Genomic DNA, 26,307 nt, shown 5'->3' with positions numbered 1-26,307 from the left:
GAAGTAAACTAAACTGTAAGTTTATAAAACATGCTACTGATAACTAGAATATTATTATTATTATTATTATTATTATTATTATTATTAATAATAATAATAATAATAATAATAATAATAATAATAATAATACAAATGCTGGACCTCCTTAGCTTCCCAGCATAGAAATACTGATTTGGAATAAAACGTGCAGTAAGTTTCTTATACAGAGCATGTGGCGCGAGTGGATATTTTTAAAGACTGTTAAAAAATTGAAACTGCAACAGGATATCTAACCACCGCGATAACGCTAGGCTATGTGCCATGAAGACCTTCAGTTAAGACCCAGATGTCCCGATCAAAACGTAGGCGGAGACATCGATAACCACCTAACCTACCGCTTTGCTCTCTTGCCCTCTCCCTCTCCTCTAAACACATTTAAGCGCCACTCACCTATCCTCGCTTAGTATTGTGTTTACCTTTTGATCTTCCCTTACCGTTGGCTGTTCATTTAGAGTGTCTTCTTGTTTCCGGACCCATTTTGTTTTTTTTTATTTTGGATTGCGGCTTTGTGTGACTTTCGGACTTGTCGGTAAAGGACTTCTGTTTTTTTTTTCCTTTTTTTGAGCAAGTCTTTCGGATTGCGAATTCACTACCGAGGAACTTCCTGGTTACTGTTCTGTCTACTGAATCCGCATAGGATCCATCCTTCGGTTTAGGAAGACCGACCGTAGCACCTTCTTTTAAAAAAATAATTTCTCTCTTTGACAGAAAACGCGAGACAAAATCACTGTGACTGTGCATGTTTTCCATGAGTCTATTGCCGTTCTTGTGAATTCTAGTGATATTCAATGCAATGGCCTCTATCCAGAGTATGCCCAAAAGTTTCCATGAAAGCATCGCCGTTCTTGAAGTGAATTCTATCATAGACTCAAATCCCAGCAGGATCTACGAATCCTCCTCTGCTCTGGGATACACAACCCCGTATTTCCGAGCTTCGACCCGGGTACTGGTGCCGCCCATCGCTGCTAAGGAGACCTGGACTGTGGGCTGGATTCAAGCCTGCAACCACATGCAGTTTTACAGTGAATACGGGGAGGAAGGAATGTAAGTACCGCGTTAGCACGCGAACTGATGTTCACATTACAGTATATTTATATACAATGGGTTATCAGGGCTATCTACTAGACCTCAGTAAGAAATACATATATAGCCCTATAAAAACACGTTTCTGTGTAACCTCTAAGAAGTGCTTTACTGCATAAAAACACAAAACTGAAAATGCTCAGCACAACCTGCTACAGTATACAGTATCAACAAAAAACGTTTCAGAATCTTTTGACCAGTATAAATTGGTGAACAGACGCAAATCTGATAACATTATTCAATAGTTCAGGAGGGTAGCTGCGTCAGCATGTGTAAGGTGCAAAGGAACAAGTAATACTTTTATACCATGCTGAAAAAATAAATTAAACACAACATTTCGGCTTTACAAAACGATGAAACCAAACCGGCTGAACACAGCAAACCCAGTCTGTTTTCACAAGTTGCTTCCGCTTCTTGCCATGGGCGAAATAAAAGCTGCTGAGCTAAATAAGGAAAGCTGTAACTATTACGACTGCTCACTGTTCTTCAGGCTGTGACAGGAGATCACACACTATTATTGTTATTATTATTATTGTTGTTATTATTATTATTGAGAGACAGGCTCACTGTCTGTTCCTCAGGCTGGGACAGGAGGTCACACACTGTATTATTGTTATTGAGAGGCAGGCTCACTGTCTGTTCCTCAGCCTGGGACAGGAGATCACACACTGTATTATTATTATTGAGAGACAGGCTCACTGTCTGTTCCTCAGGCTGGGACAGGAGATCACACACTGTATTATTATTATTGAGAGACAGGCTCACTGTCTGTTCCTCAGGCTGGGTCAGGAGATCACACACTGTATTATTATTATTGAGAGACAGGCTCACTATTCCTCAGGCTGGGACAGGAGATCACACACTGTATTATTATTATTGAGAGACAGGCTCACTGTCTGTTCCTCAGGCTGGGACAGGAGATCACACACTGTATTATTATTATTGAGAGACAGGTTCACTGTCTGTTCCTCAGGCTGGGACAGGAGATCACACACTGTATTATTATTATTGAGAGACAGGCTCACTGTCTGTTCCTCAGGCTGGGACAGGAGATCACACACTGTATTATTATTATTGAGAGACAGGTTCACTGTCTGTTCCTCAGGCTGGAACAGGAGATTCACAGCCGAAACGTTGTGTTTTCCGTCTTTTCCATTATTCTTTTCAGCATGTAATAAATGTATTACTTGTTCCTTAACATTAGTCTGTGCCTTATGTTGATTGAATGTAGACAGTAAGGAGTGAATTAAACAGGCAGTTATGCTTTACCTTACTTCAAACCCCTCTTACCCACTTTTGAAACTTCAGAAGTTTCTAGTTTCTGCAAGGTGACGGAGAAAGATGCTCCCCGGTGTTCCTGTGTGGTTTAACAGTACGCGCAAGCAAGGTGCGTTGAGCATCAACAGAAGCGACCTTTTAGGTTTATACCTAAAGTATACCTGATGATGAAGTGCAGGGAGGTTCACTAGCTCAGGGAAATACTGGATGAATCAGTGGCAGAAGTGGCATGCGAGCTGGGAAATCCTTGTTGACAACCTATTTCCATTAACCATTGCACAATTGCAATTCATTTAAATGGAGATTTCGTGTAGGGAGTTAGGAGAGCATACTATAGGGAATGCTGGCTAGCAAGTGAGTCTTTGGTTTGATTCCAGCATCAGGTGCTTTCTGTGTGGAGTCTGCATAGTGCATGCTGTATATTACGTTTTCTTCTGCTCCAGTTTTCTCCCATAGTCATGATGCTGACATGATGCTGTCCAGATTAATTGGCGTCTCTAAATCATGCCACGTGTGGGAGTGCCCTCTGACAAATTAGTGGCTCATCATGGGCTTGGATGCACCATCATTATGGGATGCATCCTGTCTGCCAGGTTAGACTCTGGCTCTCTGCTAAGGATAAAACAGAATATAAACCAGAAAAGACACAGCCCAGCATTACTGACAGGTGTTTCAGTGACACTATCCATAGTGGTTCACTGGTGTTCAGTGGGAAAGTGCGAGGAAGTCACTGTATCTACAAATCCAGAGCCTCAGAAACGCTCAACATGTTAGCTGTTCCACAAAAGCAGTAATAGGTTGTCCTGGTTTACAGCTCCGCCTCTTGTTTGACATGTTTTCCTTCTTTGATGCTAAGCATTTCTGATGACAACCAGTATTTGCAGTCACGGGATAGTCAGCCATTCAACTTATAACAAATACATTAAAATACATTATTATTTTTTCCTTCTTGTAATTTGCCTGTGCTGGCAGAAATTTGACCATGTCAAGCAAGGCCTATGTATAAAAAATTACACCCAAGTATTTGGTCACCCAAGAGCTGCTTTCCTCCTTTGAGGTAGATTATTAACTGGTGGCTGTTTGGGAGAAAAAGGGTATAATGTAATGAAGGTTCTGTTAATGAGCAGGGTGATTGAACAAGTAGCGAGGGAAAAGTAACCAGGCACCACATTTAGAATGTTTACTTTTGGATGGGAGACCTCCTGGGAAAAAATAAGGTTGCTGCTGGAAGAGGTGTTAGTGGGGCCAGCAGGGGGTGCTCACCCAGTGGTCCATGTGGGTCCTAATGCCCCAGTATAGGGGCGAGGACACTATACTGTAAACAGGCGCCGTCCTTCGGATGAGCCGTAAAACCGAGGTCCTGACTCTCTGTGGTCATTAAAAATCCCAGGGCATTTCTCGAAAAGAGTAGGGGTGTAACCCCGACGTCCTGGCCAAATCTACCATTGGCTCTTACCAATCATGGCCTCCTAATAATCCCCCTCTATGAATTGGCTACATTACTCTGCTCTCCTCCCCACTAATAGCTGATGTGTGGTGAGCGTTCTGGCGCACTAGGTGGATGCTGCACATTGGTTGTGGTGTAGGGGAGTCCCCATTACATGTAAAGTGCTTTGAGTGGATTGTCCAGAAAAGGGCTATATAAGTGTAAGCTATTATTATTATTATTATTATTATTACAATTGTAATATAAATTGTACACAGAAATAAAGCAGAATGATCAAATCCAGGGCAGCATGGTGGACTCCAGGGGCTAAGGTTCAGTTCCTGGGGTGCTGTCTGTGTGGAGTTTGTATGTTCTCCCCATGTTCACATGGGTTTGCTCCCACAGTACAAAGACATGCTGGTTGATAAATTGGCCTCTGGGAAGATTGGCACTGGTGTGAGTGTGTGTGTTTGTGTCTGTCTGCGCTGTGATGGACTGGCGTCCTGTCCGGGGCGTGTCCTGCCTTGGACTCTCTGCACTGTCTCCCCCACTTCCCTGAAATCTAGGTCTAGTGGATAGTACTTGCAGCCCTGTATTTAGTCTTAACTGTGAGGTTAATGTTAACATGGCTCAGTATGGAAGAGCCCAGCTTCACTGTTTGTATAACCTTCTTCCAAACTTCCAGCACAGCACAGCACAGCGCCCCTAGAACCCCAAGCTGGCAGTGCTACTAGAGTTATTGCAGTGTTCTTGTGTTATCGGCTAATTCACAAGTGGTGCACATTTCTTTTGCTATGTCCTAAATTAAAAAGCAAAGTTTCATGTGTCAAGATGGTTTTGGTTTCACTTTTAGATTTAGTGTAACTATCAGTATAATCAGTATAAGTGAGGTTTAATTAGCATTTAGCATGTTCATACTATGCAATATTTATACATACAGTATATATAATGGAAGTATAGAGTTGCATTCTAATATATTTTTACACATGATAAATGACTGGATTTATTTGTATCTGTTTTTATTTTTGAAAGCTTTCTTTCCTCAGTAACTTCCAGTACCTCTTGCTTTGCTCAAGAGTATCAGATTATCAGGTATTTGATATCCTCAGTGAACTGTCTAAGGGATCACTAACAGGTAGAAATCAATATTAATCCTAAGTGTGCTGTTATTTTTATAACTGCTGTTCTTTCACCATTCATATTTGCCTGTGAATGTTTGCCTTTATTTAAATCATGATCTTTAGCCAGGAACTACTGTAGCTACATGACTGGAACACGTTCTGGTTGTGTTTGAAGGACAAATAACTGAACTCTAATGACTGTGAAGTGGACCTATCAAAACATGTTCAAAACTGGTATTATTTAGGGGGAAAAAATAAGGTATTATTAGGCTGGGCAAACGATTTTATTTTTTTTTAAAAGAAATAAAAAATGAGATATAATGATGTGTTCCTGCTTAACTTAGACATCGCACGACTTTAAAACCTATAAAAACGGGTTTCGAGAGTTAAAAACCACTTTTTATGCGCGAAAAATGGGTGATTTTTCTTCCTCGTGATCAGCTCAGAATCTTTGTGTACGGTGTAAGGTTTTTACTTCTTAATTAAATGTTCAAAATACACGAATTTCATAAAGACAACACACGTTTCGAAGAGAAAAAATCCCATTCTTTTCTCTTCCTGGTGTGTGAAACTGATCAGCAGGTCTTTTTTTCCCAATCAGAGGCTCTGAAAACAGCGTACCGCCCACTGCGCTCCGTCAGAGAGGGGCGCGGCACCGAGAGAGGGAGGAGGCGCGGAGCTCCGCAGTACAGAACGAACGTTCTGCTGCCTGGAGCGCTTATGGCACCAATCGCGTCTGCACTTATAACTTAGTTTTTAAAATAATCAAGCAATATGAACCATCTCTTTTTACTTTTAAGTCACTTAATTATCATTAAGCACAGCTTTCTCACCACTTAGACTACTTTTTGATACCATCCTTAGACAAAGCAGAAACTTGTTGTTCTGTCTAATGACATTACAAGTGGAAAGATTACAGATTTTAATCGTCTTTAATTGTGTTACACATTTTAGAAACGTTTCATCCATACAAACACCACAAAACTATTCTCGATTGTATTTCTGAATGGTATGTTACACTTAGTTCACTGTTTTAAATACATCTAATTAAGAAAGGTGTTAGCATAAACTATTAGCAATCAATAATATTAAATTTAGCACTGTAATAAGTTATTGCACTTTCCCCCGCATCTTGTAAAAATATATTTTCATTGTTCAAATATACATTAAATCTGACTATCATATAATAAGTTAAATACGAAACTAAAGAAAAAATAGGGTTAAATATAATTCAAAATATTTTGCTAACAATGTTAACTGTTTATGAATAATAAAATGTATTAACTAAGGAGTAGGATGGCACAGTTGTTAGTATGCTTTTTGTTTTGTTTCTTTTTCATAAATACAACAGTAGTGCCTGATGTCTCAGTGGCTTTCAAAATTAAATTATGCATGCAAACCTGTGAACTAGAAAGATAACTAAGATATCCATCCATTTATAATGGTGGCGAAGTGGTTAGCATTGCTATCTTGCAGCACTGGGGTCCTAGGTTCAATTCCTGCCATCCTGTGTGTGTGGGGTTTGCATGTTCTCTCTGGGTTACATGGTTTTTCTCCATATGTGTGATATGACTCCCTCTCGCACTCCAAAACATACTGGTAAGTTAATTGGTTTATGGGAAAACTGGCCCTGGTCTGTGTGTGTTTGTGTCTGTCTGTCCTGTGATGGACTGGCGCTATGTCCAGGGTGTATTCTGCCTTGTGTCCGTTGCTTACTGGGATAGGCTCCAAATCCTCTGTACTGGATAAAGAGATTAGAAATGGATGGAAGTAAAGGCACTGAATTTCTAGAATTAATAAATGCACATCCTGTTCACTGGGGAAATTAAATCCACACTGAGCAATCTTCAATATGTTCAGAATATGACAGCGAGAATCCTATCAGGGATGCATTACACCTGTTTTCAAGTCCTTGCACTGGTTACCTATCAGGTTTCGAGTCAACTTCAAAATCCTCATCCTCATTCAGTACTTACAGTATATGGCTTATTATCTGTCTACTCACCACTTTTGTCCATCTGACTCTGGTCTTCTAGCTGTCCTCAAGAACATCTACATTCTGTGGGTGACAGGGTCTTCTCTAGCTGCACCCCAGAGCTCTCAATTTGTATTCCCAGTGATATCAGTCACGTACCCTTTACTTTGTAATCTGTGGTCCTTTTATCTGTTTTTACATCTACTGTATTGCTTTGAGATGCCACTTTTAAAGGTGGTATATAAAATAAAGTTTTTTATTATTGTTATAGAGAAACATGATCAGATTTTCCCTGGTTCAGAAAAAAAGATCTAAAGTATACTAGTTTGTCACTCTTCTCATTCCCTTTGCTAAATGACTTTTCATACTAATCTGATCAATCTAACTGCCTGTTTTATGTGCTTTCTCTATCCTGCTAGATTTGCAATTATTCTGAAAATTTTCTTCTTGAAATAACTCATTTCTAAATACCTTTTTTCACTGTTAACATCTTGCAGCAACTCTGCGACAAAATATACACTTAGCTCAACCTGACAGTTCATCCTGCTACCAACATTGAATAAAAAAAATCTTAAGATTTCTATATTTATGTCTTTATTTAGTGGTTTCATTAGTGACAAAGGCTAAACTTTCTTGGAAAAATTTATTTTATGTGTTGTGGGAAAAAAACTGACTTGCTTTAACAAAATATGTTTACAAATCCTTTCACCTGGCAATCTACCTGAATGCCCAACTATCTGAGAAGCCCTCCATGAAACCATGGTTGCTATTAATTCATTTAGGGCTGACAGTTTTGCTGTTTTTTATGCATGCTAATTTTCTGATTCCTCACTCTGTTTCATGTTTATAGATAAAACTATTGATCGCGAAGGGAAATTGATGTACATGTTCATGTACATGATGAACATGTTTGCATGTTCTTTTGTAACATACACCTTTTTGTGATTTTTTTGTATATCTAAGCAAGTGTTCCTGCATCCCTCTTCTGCACTATAGTCATGGCTTTTTTTCTGTTTGCTTATTTCAAAGCAATATCTCCTCCATTTCTAAAACTTTTTGCTCATGTGCATTTTTGTAGTTTTTACACCTCTAGCACTTTAACGTCCTGAATTTTCATTTGCCTTAATTTGTAGAATGAATTTGAGTTTTAGCCTTAAAAAGCTTAAGTTTTCACTATCTTTTGTTTTTTGTCCTACAACTGTTATTATTGATCACCGAATTATTGTACTTGACATGACTTCATTCACCCTTTCCTGAACGTCTGTGACAGGCAGAGAGAGTGCTGTTTCTGGTGCGATCTTTTGCAGCTGACATTTCAGTTTTAAACGAACAAGAAATTAGATTGTTCATAAATCACTTATTCTATATAAACACAGCGTAATTGCCCTCCGAAAATCCTCTTTTTCTTGTTCGTTTTAGAGACCTTGATCGAAACTGATTTTAGATGTCAGAAAGGACTTATTTTCTCTGTATTTCCTACATTGCTTTGTCGAGATTTTAACTTTATATTTAGGCTCAGATTTCAACTATAAATCGTACAGTAATTAATAGCAGTAAATACTGATGTTTTGCTCCCTCTTACCACAAAAATATATACAGTGCCTTGCGAAAGTATTCGGCCCCCTTGAACTTTTCAACCTTTTGCCATATTTCAGGCTTCAAACATAAAGATATAATTTTTTTATTTTATGTGAAGAATCACCAACAAGTGGGACACAATTGTGAAGTGGAACGAAATCTATTGGATTTTTGAAACTTTTTTAACTAATAAAAAAATGAAAAGTGGGGCGTGCAAAATTATTCGGCCCCCTTGCGTTAATACTTTGTAGAGCCACCTTTTGCTGCGATTACAGCTGCAAGTCGCTTGGGGTATGTCTCTATCAGTTTTGCACATCGAGAGACTGAAATTCTTGTCCATTCTTCCTTGCAAAACAGCTCGAGCTCAGTGAGGTTGGATGGAGAGCGTTTGTGAACAGCAGTTTTCAGCTCTTTCCACAGATCCTCGATTGGATTCAGGTCTGGACTTTGACTTGGCCATTCAAACACCTGGATACGTTTATTTGTGAACCATTCCTTTGTAGATTTTGCTGTATGTTTGGGATCATTGTCTTGTTGGAAGATAAATCTCCGTCCCAGTCTCAGGTCTTTTGCAGACTCCAACAGGTTTTCATCCAGAATGGTCCTGTATTTGGCTGCATCCATCTTCCCCTCAATTGTAACCATCTTCCCTGTCCCTGCTGAAGAAAAGCAGGCCCAAACCATGATGCTGCCACCACCATGTTTGACAGTGGGGATGGTGTGTTGAGGGTGATGAGCTGTGTTGCTTTTACGCCAAACATATCGTTTTGCATTGTGGCCAAAAAGTTCGATTTTGGTTTCATCTGACCAGAGCACCTTCTTCCACATGTTTGGGGTGTCTCCCAGGTGGCTTGTGGCAAACTTTAGACGAGACTTTTTATGGATATCTTTGAGAAATGGCTTTCTTCTTGCCACTCTTCCATAAAGGCCAGATTTGTGCAGTGTAAGACTGATTGTTGTCCTATGGACAGACTCTCCCACCTCAGCTGTAGTTCTCTGCAGTTCATCCAGAGTGATCATGGGCCTCTTGGCTGCATCTCTGATCAGTCTTCTCCTTGTCTGAGCTGAAAGTTTAGAGGGACGGCCAGGTCTTGGTAGATTTGCAGTGGTCTGATACTCCTTCCATTTCAAGATGATCGCTTGCACAGTGCTCCTTGGGATGTTTGAAGCTTGGGAAATCTTTTTGTATCCAAATCCGGCTTTAAACTTCTCCACAACAGTATTACGGACCTGCCTGGTGTGTTCCTTGGTCTTCATGATGCTCTCTGCGCTTTCAACAGAACCTTGAGACTATCACAGAGCAGGTGCATTTATACAGAGACTTGATTACACACAGGTGGATTCTATTTATCACCATCAGTCATTTAGGACAACATTGGATCATTCAGAGATCCTCGCTGAACTTCTGGAGTGAGTTTGCTGCACTGAAAGTAAAGGGGCCGAATAATTTTGCACGCCCCACTTTTCATTTTTTTATTAGTTAAAAAAGTTTCAAAAATCCAATAGATTTCGTTCCACTTCACAATTGTGTCCCACTTGTTGGTGATTCTTCACATAAAATAAAAAATTTATATCTTTATGTTTGAAGCCTGAAATGTGGCAAAAGTTTGAAAAGTTCAAGGGGGCCGAATACTTTCGCAAGGCACTGTATGTTTTATAGCTGGGATGAACTTTATTTCGTACGCGTAGCTACTACGGCTCGGACACGGAACAGTTAAAGATGGCGGCAAATCACGGACCCAGAGGGGGAGGGGGGGGGCGTCTTCTCGCCTCCATAACTAAAATGCCAAATAGGAGTGGCTTAAGCGACATACACAGTCGTGTAACTGACAGTTTGAGGTAGCCTATCGTGTAAATTTCGCTTTGTTGCTGATAGGTTAAGCTTTCGAAACTCTGCCCCAAAGTCATGTGACTGATTTTTCGCCCTGTTTCGTTGGTTAAACGCAATGATCACAAGCACCACCATGGTAACTGGGATGTGTAGTTTTTAATTCCGTTTGAATTATAACTGTACGTACTGTCTTCATATTTGGCCAGGGCTTTAAAGAGAAGGCGCGCCAAAAAATTTCGGTGCCGTCGTCTCCGCTTTAAATGTACCCCCGTGCTGGAAGAATTTGACCTTGGAACGTTTGCCCAGCCTAGTATTATCTGATGTTTAGTTTCTTAATCAAAACTAATTGCATTCTTCCTATGCCATGACACAGCCATGGTCAGCTAGAATGAGATGTACAGATGCAGCCATTCAAAGTGCGCGTTACAGACACGTACCGCAGGTGACGTCGCTCAGTATGACGCAAGATGACGCGCGGCACCGCAGTACGTGATTGGTTGACCGACAGGGGCACTCGTGGTCCGTTGGTCTGTCGTAGAAAGACTTACAGTAAACGTCTTTACTGTGCCCGTTGTAGATATTGAATTTGACCACTGAAGGGAAATCTTAGTAGCTGAACATAAAAAGAATAGGAGCATACTGTAACGCGTGTGAAAGCCATAAACGATATTAATTTTGGAACATAAACATACAGTATATAGCTGGTCTTGGTACTTTAAAGAAAAAAATACACACCATTATTCCATTTCTCCCTAAACATTGTAAGCTTCGAAGTCTTGAAGTCTTAACGGTATGATTATAAATATATAAATAGATAGAAATAAAACTGGAAGGTCCAGCACCAGCTAGATTCGAACACACAACCTGCCAGTTGGTAGTCACGCACCTAGACCAGTAGGCTACAAGACAGCTCGCATGAGCAGGCAGGCGAAACAGCCCTACACAGCCCTGCCGCAGTACACGGATATAATCATACCGTTATTAAATTCTTGAGATACGCGATTCCATATTATATTCCCTTTTAATCAAATTCTAAAAGTATGCTTGTTGACTCCGGTATCACGTTAGTTAAAGACTTCGAAGCTTATAATGTTTAGGGAGAAATGGAATACCGGTGTGTATTTTTCCTTGTGATATTTTAAGCTCTAGTTGAATGATAGGTGTCGCATTTTAAATCATTTTCGTAGTTAGAAATTATGAAACGCCCTGTTAAAAGCAAGGAAGTTTTTATGCCCGTTGAAGTAAAACAAAATGCCTGACAAAGTATGGCTTGGACAGATTCCAAGTGCTTGTACAAATATGCTAAAGAAATTATACTTTGAGTATACAGCTTGTCCAAAGTCATCCATTATTAATACTATTAGTAATATCTTCAGTAAAGGCTTTGATGCATAAATATTTCTGATAAAGGTAGGTTGTGTACTTTTGTCCAACTGAGCAATCTTGCTTTCATAAAATATACCAACATTTTAATGACTGATGATTAACATGCTGTAATACACAGTTCAAAATTAAAGGCTCAAATGCTGTACATGAGAGGTTAAGCTCCCCCTGGCGGGTTTACAAGGCGACGCCGAATAGTTTACCACGTGACACCACGTTAACTGCGTCATACCGCGTGATACTGTGACACGCCCACCGGGGTATGCCGCGAAATACCTCACGCATTTTGAATGGCTGCATCTGTATGCAAACTGATCTAATGAGCTCAGCAATGGTTTCTGGATTAGTACCAAATGAAGGTTAGAGAATGGCTGTGGAGAAAGTGACAAGGTCTATATTAAAACGCCTGAAACAGTGGCACACGTCAAGATGTGAATATTCTCAGAAATTTCACATTTCCCAGCAGAGTACTTGTTCACACAGTTCTTAATAGATTCAGCACCAGTAGCCTGGACTCGAATTTCCCTCTGGAGAAACCCTTTTGTGTCTATGAAATGAAGAGTGACAGGGAAGGGATTGAGAGAAATGAGAAAGAAGGAGACGCAAAAACAAAGAGACACATATTTAATCTTTTGTTTTTATGTACCTGTAATAAAAAAGGAAATGCTGCTACAGTACATATTCAATCAGTGCTTACTGTAAAGATGTACACAATTGTGTTCTGCTGTACAGTAATCTTTTTATTGCCAGGTAAAAGGTTAGGCTTAACCTTCTCTAAATAGTCATATGCAATCTCACTACTACTACTGACACTGTGCACACTACACATTGCATTTATACGATTTTCTGCACTTCTTGGTATACTGTATAAGGATTTTCTTGTATTCAATGTTCAAGAGATGAACTCTGACAAAACTCAATATAAATAGAGCTGCTATGTGTCCAGGGTGCAATACATTATGTCCAAGCAGTGCAGTACGTTGAATACAAAGAAATAAATAAAAACTGTATGTCCATGTAGCCATTACAGTGATTTGCTGAAGGAGCTGCAGGTTGGCTATTTAGCAGTCTTATTGACTGGAATTAGACACTGTTGCGTAATCTGTTGGACTTTGACTGAATGCTTTGCTACTAGGATGATTGGGTCCTTGAGAATGGACCTGGCCTTCTGAAGACATCTCGCTGAGTAGATATCCTGGCTGTTTTGGTAGCTCACAGCCGGTTATGAGCTGCACTGACTTCACCACCCTCTGCAGTACTTTGTGATCCCAGGCGGAGCAGTTCCCATACCAGGCAGTGATGCAGCCTGCCAGTCAGGATACTCTCAATAGTGCACCTGTAGAAGCTGGCCTAGATATGTGATGGCATGCTGAACTTCCTTAGCCTGCGGAGAAAGAATAGGCGCTGCTGTGCTGTTTTGACCACGATGCTGGTGTGGTGGGTCCAGGTTAAGTCCTCAGTGATGTTAACTCCCAGAAACTTAAAACTGCTGACCCTCTGCACTGCAGTTCCATTGATATAAATAGGTATGTGATCTCCCTGGTGGTTACTATAATCCACAATCATCTTCTTAGTCTCTCTGATGTTCAGAGAGAGGTGGTTCTCCTGGCACCATGCTGTCAGGGTTTCAACCTCCTCTCTGTACGCAGACTCTTCACCATCTGTGATCAGGCTGATGACTGTTGTATCATCCACAAACTGAGTAATGGAGTTTGAGTTATGCCTGGCATCACAATCATGAGTAAATAAGGAGTAGAGGAGAGGGCTAAGCACACAGCCATGGGGAGGTTCCAGTTTTTGGAGTCTGGCTAGAGCATACAGAAGTGCTAGAATGTTTGTGAACCCTTTAGAATTTTCTGAATTTCTGCATACATTTGTAAATTTATGTAAAGCATAAAAAACAGGTTCACACACTTTTTCCAACAGACATTTAATGTTGGATCATTTTGATCATTAAATGAATGAAAAAGTATATCCTTTTGTGTTATTTGTTTCATTGGGTTCTCTTTATATATTTTTTATAACTTGGATGAAGATCTGATCACATTTTAGGTCAGATTTATGCAGAAATTCAGAAATGTATGTTGGTGCCCACCCTCACCATCTGCGGACATCAAAAAGTCCAGGATCCAATTACAAAGGGAGGTGTTCAGTCCCAGGTCCTGGAGCTTGATGACAAGCTTTGAGGGCACTATGGTATTGAATGCTGAGTTGTAATTGGCAAACTGTATTCTCACATGTTCCTTTCTTAACCAGGTGTGAGAGGGCAGTATGGAGGGCAGTGGCTATAGCATCCTCTGTTGACCTGTTCTGGCGATACGCAAATCCTAGTGGGTCTAGGATATCAGGCAGTGAGAGGTGATGAATGCTTTGACCAACCGCTCAAGGCACTTCATGATTTCACGAGGAATGACAGCACCCGATTGGGAGAAATTAGAATCGTTTATTGGGATGTGAAGACTTGGCATAACCCGCTTGGCTGAAGGCCAACCTCCCGGCCATTGGACGGGGAGGATAGGACCCCCAAAAGAACCAAGTGGGACCCCCAGTCACCAGTGCAGAAAAGCAATGATTATTGAACTAACTCTGCCGAGGAGAGAAAGTGCCTGCTTGAGGATACCAGGGTTAGTTTCAATGTATGCGTGATAAGCCTCGGAGGACCAGCGGCCGAGTTGCTTGATGAGATACTTGGGTATGCCTTGGCGAGCGGCAGAGGACGTGGCCCCTGATCTGAAGGAGTGGCCGGAGAATTGTTCAGGGGGGTATCCGGCGGTTAGAAGGATGTCGTGGAGGTGAGAGAGACACCAGTCATGATACGGCCCATCTCGTTTACGAACAGAGGGTCAGTAGGCAAAGCTCCGGCAGAGGTGCGAAGATGCGCGTAATGAGATAGAGGCTCGTATGGGCTTACGTATGAACAGAGTTTGAAATAATAAATGAGAGTGCCGGACCTGAGTTGCTTTTCTTGAGATAGAAGGTCAATGTATTGTAAGATAAGATTGAGATGTCAGATAAGCAGGGTTTAGAAGAAGGATCGAAGGATGTGGAAGCGGCGGTAATTTCGGAGCATCTTAGGATGCCGAAAAAGGCTAACAAGAATAAGGATTCAAGAGTGCGGTCGACCCAGGGTGAGTGGTAACCCGACCTGAGAACGTAGACGCAAGATTCAAGAATGTCTGAGGTAAGTGGTGCGCGTTGGTCCGGAAGTGGTTTTTCAAGTCACTGAAAGCCTTTAAGAAGGAGAGTAATTTGAGGGTGGATAAGGGATGGACAAGTCGTGCCGAAAAGGAGTTTTGGAAGAAGTGGATGCCGCCCAGGTATACTTTGGTGGTGGATGCTCATACCTTGAGTGAGTTTCTACAATGGCAGACGAAGGATATGGTGAGAATAATTGAAAGAAGGGAATTTTATGTTCGCAGAGAGGTGGAAGGATTGGAAGCCCTTCCAGGCAGTCCAGTAAGAATTGAGAGTTCGAGGGTCAATCCCTGAGAGGATAGTTTGCTGGGCCAGCTGAAGATAGTGATGAAAAGGATGATTCAGAGGAACGTGAGTTCTGAATAGGGAGGTACTGTGCACGGGTTCGGTCTTGCATCTGGTGCCAAGTTCCTGAATTTCTGAAACTGAAAGCGAGAGAGAGTGTCAGCAATCTCATTAAGGTGGCCTGGAATATGAGCTGCTACGAGGATGAATTGATGTGTGAGAGAAATCCATTTAAGGCGGCGGAGAAATTTCATGATAGATTGGGATGAAGAACTTCCTTTGTTGATTATATGAACTACTGCGCAGTTGTCTGACTGGATGAGGATGGATTTTTGTTTCCAATTGTGGCCCCAAAGAAAAGCGGCAATGACAATTGGAAATATTTCGAACAAGGCCGGTGACTGGTCGGCGAGAGGGATTGAAGAGAATTCGGGAGGCCAAGGAGCTGCAAACCATTGGCCTTGGTAATAGCCTCCAAAACCAACTGAGGGGACTGTGTCTGTGAAAAGCTGGTTATCCTCGGGATCAGAGAGGAGGTCATCGTAGAAGAGAGATATGCCATTCCAGTTGGCCAAGAACAGCTGCCAAAGCCTGAGCTTGGATTTGCAGTCATCTGAAAGGCTAAGTGGTGGTAAAAAGAGGACACAGAAGAGGAGAGGTTGAGAAGGTAGGAGATGAATGATACGCATGGCATAATTGAGATGTCCGAGCAGAGTGAGAAGTTCCCTCTTTGCACAAAATTTAGCGGAAAAATAGGTAGAGATATACATCTGTCAATTTTGTCGCGAGGCAGGGAGGTGGAAAAATTGATGGAATTGAGGGTGATACCGAGGAATTGGATGGTATGAGAGGGGCCGGTTTTTTTGTCCATGGCGAGAGGTACCCCTAGTTTCCTAAAAACGGAAATAAGTGTGGAGGAGGCTCTTGCAGGTGGGGAAAGCGTCGTAAGGAAATCGTTGAGAAGGTGGATGAGAAAAGGAAGCTTATAGTTATTCAAGAGAATCCAGCAAAGAGCTTCGGCTAAGGTATTGAAAATTTTTGGGCTACTCCTACATCTGAAAGTAAGGCGGACTCCAAAGAAGAACTTGTTCCGCCAATAAACTCCGAAGAGGCGCCAGAAGTCTGGGTCGAGAGGCATGACTTTAAAAGCGCTAGAGATGTTGGCCTTAGCGAGCCAGGCACCCGAACCTGCGATTTTGATGAGAGAAATGGTGTGGTAAATTGAGGCGTAGTGAAGGGAGAAGTCTGAGCTGGGAATAAGGCTATTGAGACTTGGTACGTGGGAGTTATGAGGAGCTGTCAAGTCGATTATAAGGCGTTTTTTACCGTAATACTTACGGACCGTAATACTGATGGGATTGATTCGGTATGCGGGGAATGGGGGAGAGTCAAGTGGGCCGATCATGAAACCGTTCTCGACTTCGGATGCTAACAAGGAATCAACGGACTGGGGATCGGCGGTGGCAGATTGCACATTTTTGCAAAAGATGGGGGAAGTGTGCACAGACATGTTGAGAATCCGAGTAAGATGTGAGTGGAAGAGGGATAGGTGACAGAGCAGTTCGGAAGCAAGAGCGGGGATATCGATTTGGTAGACAGATAAGCCAGTAGACATTTGGGAACACTGAAGGTGGAGCGAGCGTGGAATGGCCGGCGGGGGCAGGCAGAGCGAACATGAGCTTTGCCGCAGAAGCTGCAAATGTGAAGGAAACGACAGAGGGAAGAGGTACATGTCGAGGAATTAAAGTTGTTGCAGATGGCCTCCGATCATTACGATGAGGCGACTGCGAAGGTCTTTGGACCGAGAAGGTTTGAAGAAGACCTTTCGGGAAAATTGATGCTGTGGGGGAGAAGGGGTGGAGTTGGGGTTAAGCTTGCAGACGATATGTAATGGAAAGTTACTGAGAAAAGGTGTTTTATCCTAAAAATGTTGTTTACAGACAGAGCTGTGCTGCAGAAGCAGCTGGATACTTAGAACAAAGTGTGATAGCACCCAACTCACCAAGGGCATGGGATGTTTTAATAATGTTTATCTCTGCTGCTTGAAGAAGGGAGTATGATAAACTATTTGAATAACTGCTCTTCTTTGCTTAAAGCAAAAACCTATAAGGAATGGAAAATTACTGCTTTGCCTGTCCTTGAAGTGTTGCATCAGCTTAAAAAAGATTTAAAACAAGGGCTCTTCCTGCTTGCTTTTGTATCAGCTTTCACTTCTCTACACAGACGGGTGATGGCTATTTTCCAAATTGCAATTTGAATAAAGACCTTACTGAGTGAATGAGAATACCTCTCCTGGCTCTTCTTCAATAAAATTCCATGATGGGTATCTGGGCAAAGATTTGAACAGAGGAACAGAAGTCCCAGGAAAGAGCTCTGATGCCAGCGAAAGTGTCGAGGGCTCCCCAGTAGGTGCGCTGATTCCATTGGAGTAGGTGGGCGGCGGCCTTGGCCGAGAACTGCTTATGATAATCGTAGAACAGGGGGCCCTCGAAACGGACAGATAAATTGAGGATGATGAGCATGTAATCGTCGAGCTCCTGACGACGGTCGGGAAAGGTGGAGCACATGATGTCGCGAAAAATACTGAAAGCCAGACAGAAGTCGGAAATTCTAAGGACTGAAGCAGTGAGGGTTGGAAGATTTGAGAGTAACAGAAATCGTGCCGCAGTCGACTGTTCTAGAATCGGAGTTGTAAGTGGAGGAAGAGAGAAGGTGAGTTAGATTGACGTCCGCACCTCGTGGAATTTGCTGCTGGAGTGAATGGGGAGGAGGACTAAACTTTAGTGCGTTAGGAGGAGCTGGGAAAGGAACGGCTGTTCGGAGAGAAAAGTCCTTAGTAAATGGGAGATTGGAATCCAGGGCCGAAGGCATGGGATGACTGATGCCGTGTTGGACACCGGGGATGGGAGAAGATGAGGAGGGAAGAAGAGCAGAAAACAGATTGTGAAAGGAGGGGTTAGACAGATCTGGGGCCTGAAGCTCAGTGGCTTGTGATATGGAAGCCGAAGACTGTTGAGGAGGAATTGAAGCAGGGGCGAAGGCTGCGTGAAGGACGGAGGCAGCTGCCGAGTTGTCTTGGACGCCAGGGGGTGGGGAAAGGTAAGGGCCCCCTGCTGGCTGAGCTGAGGGAGACTTTGGCAGGGGCCGAAGGCACCAAGCCGGTGGACCCTGAGCCATGTTGGATGCTGGAGGTAGAGACAGAGGAGAGTGCAGAAATTAGATTAAACAGAGAAGAAGAGGGTTGGGGAGGGGCGTGAGCCTGGGGCCTTAGACTCGGCAACAAGGAGTTTAGGGAAGGAGGCTGAGAGGAAGAGGCTAGGTGCAGTTGTTCAGCAGAGGTATGGATTGGTTGGGGAAGAGATGCAGACACAGATATATCGAGACAAGATGGAAGATGCGACAGGCAGAGGCGCGGGCGGCCTCGGGTTCCTCACATTCGGATGAGTGGCAGCGGCGCGGGTGATGTAATCAGAGAGTGCCGGGGGGAGCTGTGGAGCCGAGGTTTCCGTTTTGTGTAGACTGCAGTTAGGTACAGGGAAAAGAGAGCTTTTTTGGAGGCGTTTCTTTTAAAACGGATGCCATATTTTCAAAGTATCCTCTGGAGGCTTGCTATGGTCCAGTTGGAAATCATGAGAGATGATCCGGGAGAAGGGGGAGCCGATGTGCGGGGGTTATTTGGAGACTTTGCCGTAGAGGAACGGGAAGGCTGGGTTTGTGATGAGAGAGGGGCTACGACAGCGGAACGCAGTCTTCGGCGAGGAGTTGGATCTTGTGAGGACTGGCTGGGAGATGAGCGGCGCTGATGTGGCACGGCGGATGATGGGAGCGGAGACGGAGGTAAGGGGAGCGGGGGGGGAGGACTGGACGAGAGGGGTAGGGGAGTCCCCTGCACGGCAGAAAAGGTCTTCATTGGAGGAGCAGATTTGTACTTCTCACTTGCACAAGAAGGGAGCATGGATTTGAGCTATGCGAAAACAAACCATGCAGAAAATGAGCGAGGAAGAAGAGAGGGTAACGTTTGATATATATATGGAGACCGGTTGCTTACGTCAGAATAAGTGGGAATTGCAGCAGCTTTGTCGAATGAGCTCGGCTGCTTTCATTCCTCCCGAACTTTCATTAAATACTCTATAACTGATGTGAGTGCAACAGGGCGGTAGTCATTCAGGCACCTGACTCTGTTTCTTAGGAACGGGGAAAATGGTGGTTTTCTTAAAGCAGGAAGGAACTATGTACTGAGCTAGGGAGAGATTGAATATGTCAGAGAAGACATCTGCCAGCTGGTCTGCACATGCCTTCAGAACGCGGCCAGGGATGGCATCAGGGCAAGGAGCTTTGTGTGGATTGGTCTTTTTAAAAACTTTACACACATCCGCTCTGGATATGATCAGTGGGTTTTCACCCTGGATTTCTGGAATCTTCCTGACTGGATCTGCGTTACTGACTTCAAACTGAGCATAGAACGAAATTAGCTCATCGGGAAGAGAGGCAGACTGCTGAGTGTTATAGCTGGGTTGTGTTTTGTAGTCTGTAATGGTGCGTATACCACTCCACATGGGCCATGTGTTGCAGCCGTGATAATATGACTCTAATTTTACTCTGTAGTTGTATTTAGCTATTTTGATAGCTTTCCTGCGGTCATAACGTGATTTTTTTGTATTTATCCATATCGCCAGAATTGAAAGCGGTTGTCCTGGCTTGAAGTTTGGCACATATCTCGCCATTTACCCATGGTTTCTGATTTCTTGATGTCCTGTTGGACAGCAAGCCTTGCTCTCAGTTCATCCAGTTTATTTTCAAGTGACTGAACATTGGCAAGAAGTATACTAGGGAGCGGGGCATGATTGTTGTGCTGCCTCAATCTTACCAGAACGCCTGCTGGTTTACCCCTCTTCCTACGATGCCGTCTTCTTCCCAGTACAGGTACGGGTGAGACACCTCAGTCCAGATAGTCGGCAGTAATTACTGGTGTAGATTTAACTGTGCCAATATTCGATCTTATGTCCATTAATGTTTGTTGGTCATATCTAATCACCGAGCATACAGTATGTGCGGTTAGCAGTACGAAAAACAAAAATAAAGAAATAAACAAGGACAAAGGATGCTCGCAGGATACTTGCAGGACTCCAGCCTTTAGTGTCGGCATCATCTTACTTGCCACTCTACATCTTACTTGTCAGATGCACTAATTTATGTGGTAATAAGCCATATCCATTTGTCCAGCCATAGTACCGTTAGGTCATTCCTTTGTTTTGCCTCCTTTCTACACTAATACAGTATATCCATGTACTTGTTTAGCAGCATGTAGTCAGTAAGTCGTCTTGCCACAATTGCCAGAAAGCTCTTTCCTTCCACATTCAACAAAGATATAGTTCTAAACTATCCTATGCCCTGGGCATTCTCCTGTTTTGGTATGAAACATCCCTCCACTACATGCCAATCTGCCTCTTTTCCATACAACCCTTAAAAGCCTCCATAGCACTCTTGTTACTTTTAGACAGTATTTGCACACTTGGCCCAGGTGCTGAGGATGATCTTGCTTTCCTGATGATGCTGGTCATTTCCTTCAGTCTAGGCTCCTGCATCCATTGGATCATCAGATTTCAATCTGTCAACAGCTGTGAGAGCTGTGTCAGTCCTCCAGGCAGTGGTGACTCCATTGGTATCTGTGGGGCCTGTGAAGTGAAAAATAGCAGATAACTCTGACAAGCACAGGTTCCTGCAAGGTTGCTGGGTTTCATCTTTCCTGTGCTGGTTTTAGGAGCTGCTGTAAACGCAGGCCTGTTAAACTATGGAGAATCTAAATTGAAGAGGGGGATTTAAAAGAACATAATTGGCCATTTTAATTTTTTGGGGGGAAAAATTACAGAATGTGCAAGAATTGGGTGGAGTGGTAGCTCTGTGGCTAAGGATCTGCGCTTGTGGTTGGAAGGTTGTCGGTTCAAATCCCACCGGCGGCAGAGGAATCTTATGCTGTTGGGCCCCTGAGCAAGGCTGTTAACCCCAACTTCTCCAGGGGCCTTGTATAAATGACTGACCCTGTGCTCTGACCCCAGGCTCTCTCCCCATCTGTGTGTCTCATGGAGAGCAGGCTGGGGTATGTGAAAAGACAAACTCCTCATGCAAGAAATTGTAAAGGGTTAATAAAGTGATGTTTTATTATTATTAACAACTTCTTAAGTGGTGCAGTGGTTAGTATTACAGCATCTCTGAGTTCACTTCTTAGGGTGCTATGTATATAGAGTTGTATCTTCTAATGAACGGGGGGGTTCTTCCCATAGTCCAAAGACATACTGGTGGATTAGTTGCCTTCTGGGGAAAATTGTTTATCTGTGTGATGGACTGGTGTTCCATCGAAGGTGTATCGTGCCTTGTGAATTTTGCTTGCCGGGATAGGCTCCCCTGCTATTCAGAATTGGATGAAGCAGTTATAAAATGTGTGGATAGATGATGGATTTACATTTAAAAAAAAGTTAATGGGCATATCTGAACAAATCTTGCGACATCTGAATGACTGGTACTGCAGAGTTTTCCCAAAGAGGATGCAGAACTTGTGTGATACCAGTGCGATCCTCTGTTTATTTTTAACAAAAACAGATGCATGGGATATTAAGAATGAATATGACTTCTGTCAGATAAAGCCAATACAGGTCAAACAGGTATATATATATTTTCTTGTTAGATGGGAACACATTTTCCTGCTGGGAAATTATTTTCCTTAGTTCTAATTATGTGCATTGCTGTGCAAAAGCCTTGGATATTTTAGACAAATTCAGGAATTACTATATGTTATGCGCATCAAGAATTGGTTCAAAGCCACCATTAATGTTTTTAACTATAGTACTTCATTTTGACTATTTTTCCTAGAGTTTAGTTTGTGTGAGTTTTTGATCAGAATAAGGGATCAGAATCTTCAACATTATGATCTCAGGAACTCAAAGTAATGATGACCCAATTAGAAACATTATAGTAGCCAATCAATCATATTTACTAATCAAATCTGACTCTTTGCCAGGTGTTCCTTGTATAAGTGATTGTTGACCTTGTCCCATTTCTTCCCCTGAATATGTTGGTAATGTAAAAAATATGCTTTTTTCAGTACAGGATAAGGAACTGTCTAGATCGTTTTAAATAAAAAGGCTAAAACTGCTGTAGAAGCCACCATAGACTTGTTTTACTATAAAGGAGGAAAGTGTCAAAAACTTGCACTGTTGCTGTGTTTCATGTTGATGTGCTAATTAATTAATTGCTGTGTTTTGTTTTAGGTCTAGCTGGGAGATCCCTGATTTAAGGGATGGTAAAATTCAAGCAATAAGTGACTCTGATGGGGTGAACTACCCCTGGTATGGCAATACGACAGAGACCTGCACCATCGTCGGCCCCACCAAGAAGAACACAGAGATCAAGGTCAGCATGGATGACAATTTCGACACCAGTGTGTCCTGGAACGTGCCCAAGAGAAACAGCAACCTGCACCAGCTGACCAGCATCCACAGGGACCAGAGCTTCATCACCTGGCTGGTGGCCATCAACCAATCCACCAGAGAGCACCTCATCCTGAAGACCATCATGTGGAGGATGCAGCTCCACATCAAGATCGACCCCAGGAAACCCCTGGGCCAGCGTGCCAAGCTGCTGAAGCCCACTACCCAGGAGCAGCCCCAGATCCTGGCCAAGAAAGAGCCCATCCCACCCAACGCCATGGTGAAGCCCAATGCCAACGATACGCAGGTCCTGATGTGGAGGCCAAAAAAAGGAAAGCCTGTGGTTGTTACACCTCCAAAATTCTAGGGTACTATATTGAAGAAACTAACCCCCCCCCCCAATCTTTTTTTTTACATCAGAAACATGAATTAAAAAATCTAACAAGATGCCCCAAGTGGCAAAGCTATGAACGTCTCCTGGACTTAACAACTGCAACCATTCTACCTTTAGCACAGTCATACCCGGCCCAGTTTAAATTAAATCATTGCAAAAATGGCTAGTATTATTTTTTGCTAGGCATTTTTTTTAACATTATATGAGAATATATACAGTAGGTGTGTGTGTATATACAAATTTGCACATCTTGTTTCCTGGGATAGGAAGGGTGGGAGACTTTTTTTCAAACAGGAAAAAATTTATAAAGAAGGAAGTCCCCTAATTAAGTAGTCACATTAGAAGCTAAAAAAAACTATGATCTGAGTATTTATGCTATGCAGTAATTTTGTACCTAAAAGAACCTGAAACTCCAACTGTACTGTTGTAGAGAAAAGAGGCACAGCACAGTTCAGTGAAGGATTGAAAGAGGTTTATTAATAATGAAGAGGCCTCCCCAAGATCAGACTGACAGAGTAATTCTATCTGATTTGCTTGCCATTGTTCAAAAGAATCCTTTTATACTGTTATAACCATCTCCTCTATGTACCCAACATGGTATTGGAGAAGCACATATTTTATGATCAATATGTTTAGGGCTAACTGCTGATCCATCCTACAGACTTTCATGTATGCAACACAACAGTCTGCTTGTTCAGCGTATGTGTCCTTCGCACAAGCAATTCTTGCATGTAGGGCAAATCTTACACAGAAATCCTATAAAGATATCAAAATACTACACACACCCCTCTTGTTCATTGGACATTTTATTAAATGGTGCAATGGAACAACTTATATAATACATGGATGATTCGTTTTACCTGATGCTATTTGTAAAGTTTTTGTTTTAGTGATCTTTTTTTTAATTTATCGAGTTGACATTTGCAACATATACTCAGTAATGATCCTGTAAATATACAGATAGATGCCATTGCAGACCCCAACTGTGCTATATTCCACCATGAATATTTATATGTAGTGCCACTGTGAGAAGCTCCCAGGATCTGTGCTTCCATACGCATCAAGTCAACCACCAACTACCTCAGCTTAACACGGGTACTGCGCACCTATCGACATTGCTTTATCAACAGCCTGTTGCATTTGGGCAAGAACACTGCTTTCTTCATGGTATATGTTCTCCCACCATGGGCTAAATTTGAGCAAAGGCCGTGTTCGTCCGGCAATGTCCCATGTGGAAAGCATTTGTTAACTGTATGCAGAAGTGTGGTTTTCCGGTCACAATAGATATATATATATAGGTTTCTCTGTCAGACATGATATACCATTCAGGTGGGTAGTTCAGGTGGGTAGCTGCGTCAGCATCCGTAGGCTGCAAAGGAACAAGTAATAGGTTTATTCCATGCTGTAAAAAAGAAGAAAGAAAACACGTTCCGTTCCGGTACAATGAACCATTGTAAGCCTAATTTTTTAAACATTTCCAATAGTGTATTTAGGTACTACTCCTAATCTGATATTCATTCACTTTTGACTGCATTTAATAGATCTCTAGCAAAATTTTCATATGAATAATTGTATTTTTCAATATACCTTGACCTAATGTATTCACTATTTCTACTAAAGCTTTACAGCATGCAAAACATAATTTTCTCCATTAGCTGCTAAACCCAGACCCTGCAATGCTTGATGAGCATATGCCTAGTTAGCACATGCTTCTGTATTTGCAATTTTCCATGAAATTATAGCAAAATTTGAACTTCCAAAGAGACCTCCAATATCTCCAAACAATTTTTTTTTCCCGAGCACTTCTTGGTGCAATTTGAGTTTGATACTCTATAATTAGTATGGATATTGTTACACTTTCTTTAAACAAAAGACAAAAGATGGACCCTATGTGGGAGATGAGAAAACAAGAAGCCGAAAACCAGGATGCCATAATCCGTAGTCAAAAAGTATCAAGTTAAAAAAAACAGGAAGTGAATCCAAAAGACCAATCCGAAAACAAGATCCAAAACCGAAGTCGAGTAAGCAAACCAGAAGTCTAGAATAACCAGGAAGCAATCAATATGGCAAAAGACTCTGAATTATCTCACGAGAAGTTCAAGCAAATACTGAGCAGGGAGATGTGAGTGAGGCAGGTTAAAGTACCCAGGAGTAGGGGTGTGTCTGATTACTGATTACGCACTGTAATGCGGAGAGGTGTGTGTCAGGTCCTCATTGGGCAAGTCGTAACAGATATGCTTTGTTGCAGCCATTGTAAAGTACTGGTTTTGTTTCTACAATTGATTACATTTTTATATTGCAATACAACAATATAGCTAAATCATAAGTTATCTCTAAAGTAACCATTTTAACATCATGCAACATTCCCTAAGAAGTCCATCTGTTGGTGGTGTCATCAATGTTGGACATATTTTTAATTTTGTATATCCACAGGTTGTTGGATTGAAAGATTGTTTATATTCAGTGTTTCCTCTGGATAACATTGATACATTTAATTAAATAATATTGTCCATCGACTCAATTTGTCCATACAAAAGGTTTCAAATTAGTCCATCTGGATGTAATTAAAATCAGTACTGATTCATACTCTGGGTCTTGGGATGCTCCTAGTATATGTTGTGATGCACATAATGAGTCCAGTTTCATTTCTATGAATAGCGGTTATTAGCTGACTGTCATAAGTTCCATTATGTATTCTGAGTTTTGATCAATTGGATGATAATCTTTTCAGAGATTCCCACCATGTTATACATTGTCGTACTTTACTTGGATTCAAACTGGATTGAACTTGTATGGCGTTCCTGGTTTTTCCAGCTTCACTTGAATCATATTTTTACCTGGTGGTTATATTGTGAATGGTAGCATGTTTGTGCTGATAACTGATCTGTTAACCATCAGTCTGGTTCCCTTCTCCATTCACCATCTGCCCTCCCTATTAAGTGTATATATTGGCCATTGTCAATGCACTGACTCTTTGAGGTCTGTCCCATGGTAATCTGTAAAATCTAAATATGTTATATTCTGAATCCTAGTATACTGGAACACCATTTCCTGTCCTGTGAATAGAAATAAAAGAAAAATGATTAGTATTCATTGTTAAGTATTATCTTTGTCTTGACTTCCATTCAGAAAAGGTTTCACTTGCATCAATGGAACCATTGTGCATTACCTTTTCTTGAAACTGATACACTTGTATCTCTTTTTGTGGTTTTATAGAATGTGGCACTATGTACTGGGATAGGGGGGTGCTGTTCACAAGCCAATAGTATTTAAACCACAGCACCCATGATGCTGC

The 26,307-nt window shown here is 42.0% G+C and overlaps 1 protein-coding gene across 1 annotated transcript; it reads left to right on the top strand.

Moving 5' to 3' along the window:
* Positions 1–308: 308 nt before the first annotated feature.
* Positions 309–26,101, top strand: LOC102683489 (protein FAM78A-like). Its single transcript, XM_069198393.1, has 2 exons — positions 309–1,083; positions 22,460–26,101. The coding sequence occupies exons 1-2, from the start codon at positions 833–835 to the stop codon at positions 22,983–22,985; spliced, it is 777 nt and encodes a 258-aa protein (XP_069054494.1). The 5' UTR covers positions 309–832; the 3' UTR covers positions 22,986–26,101.
* The last annotated feature ends 206 nt before the right edge of the window (positions 26,102–26,307 follow it).

Source organism: Lepisosteus oculatus, chromosome 14, assembly GCF_040954835.1.
Source record: "Lepisosteus oculatus isolate fLepOcu1 chromosome 14, fLepOcu1.hap2, whole genome shotgun sequence".
Lineage (NCBI taxonomy): Eukaryota > Metazoa > Chordata > Actinopteri > Semionotiformes > Lepisosteidae > Lepisosteus > Lepisosteus oculatus.
The sequence above is the reverse complement of the archived record's forward strand: the minus strand, read 5'-3'. Positions and strand labels throughout refer to the sequence as shown.

Coding starts and splice junctions, on each gene's coding strand:
- LOC102683489 (XM_069198393.1), top strand. CDS start 833: ATGGCCTCTATCCAGAGTATGCCCAAAAGTTTCCATGAAAGCATCGCC. Junction 1,084..22,459: donor GAATACGGGGAGGAAGGAAT/GTAAGTACCGCG, acceptor GTTTTGTTTTAG/GTCTAGCTGGGAGATCCCTG.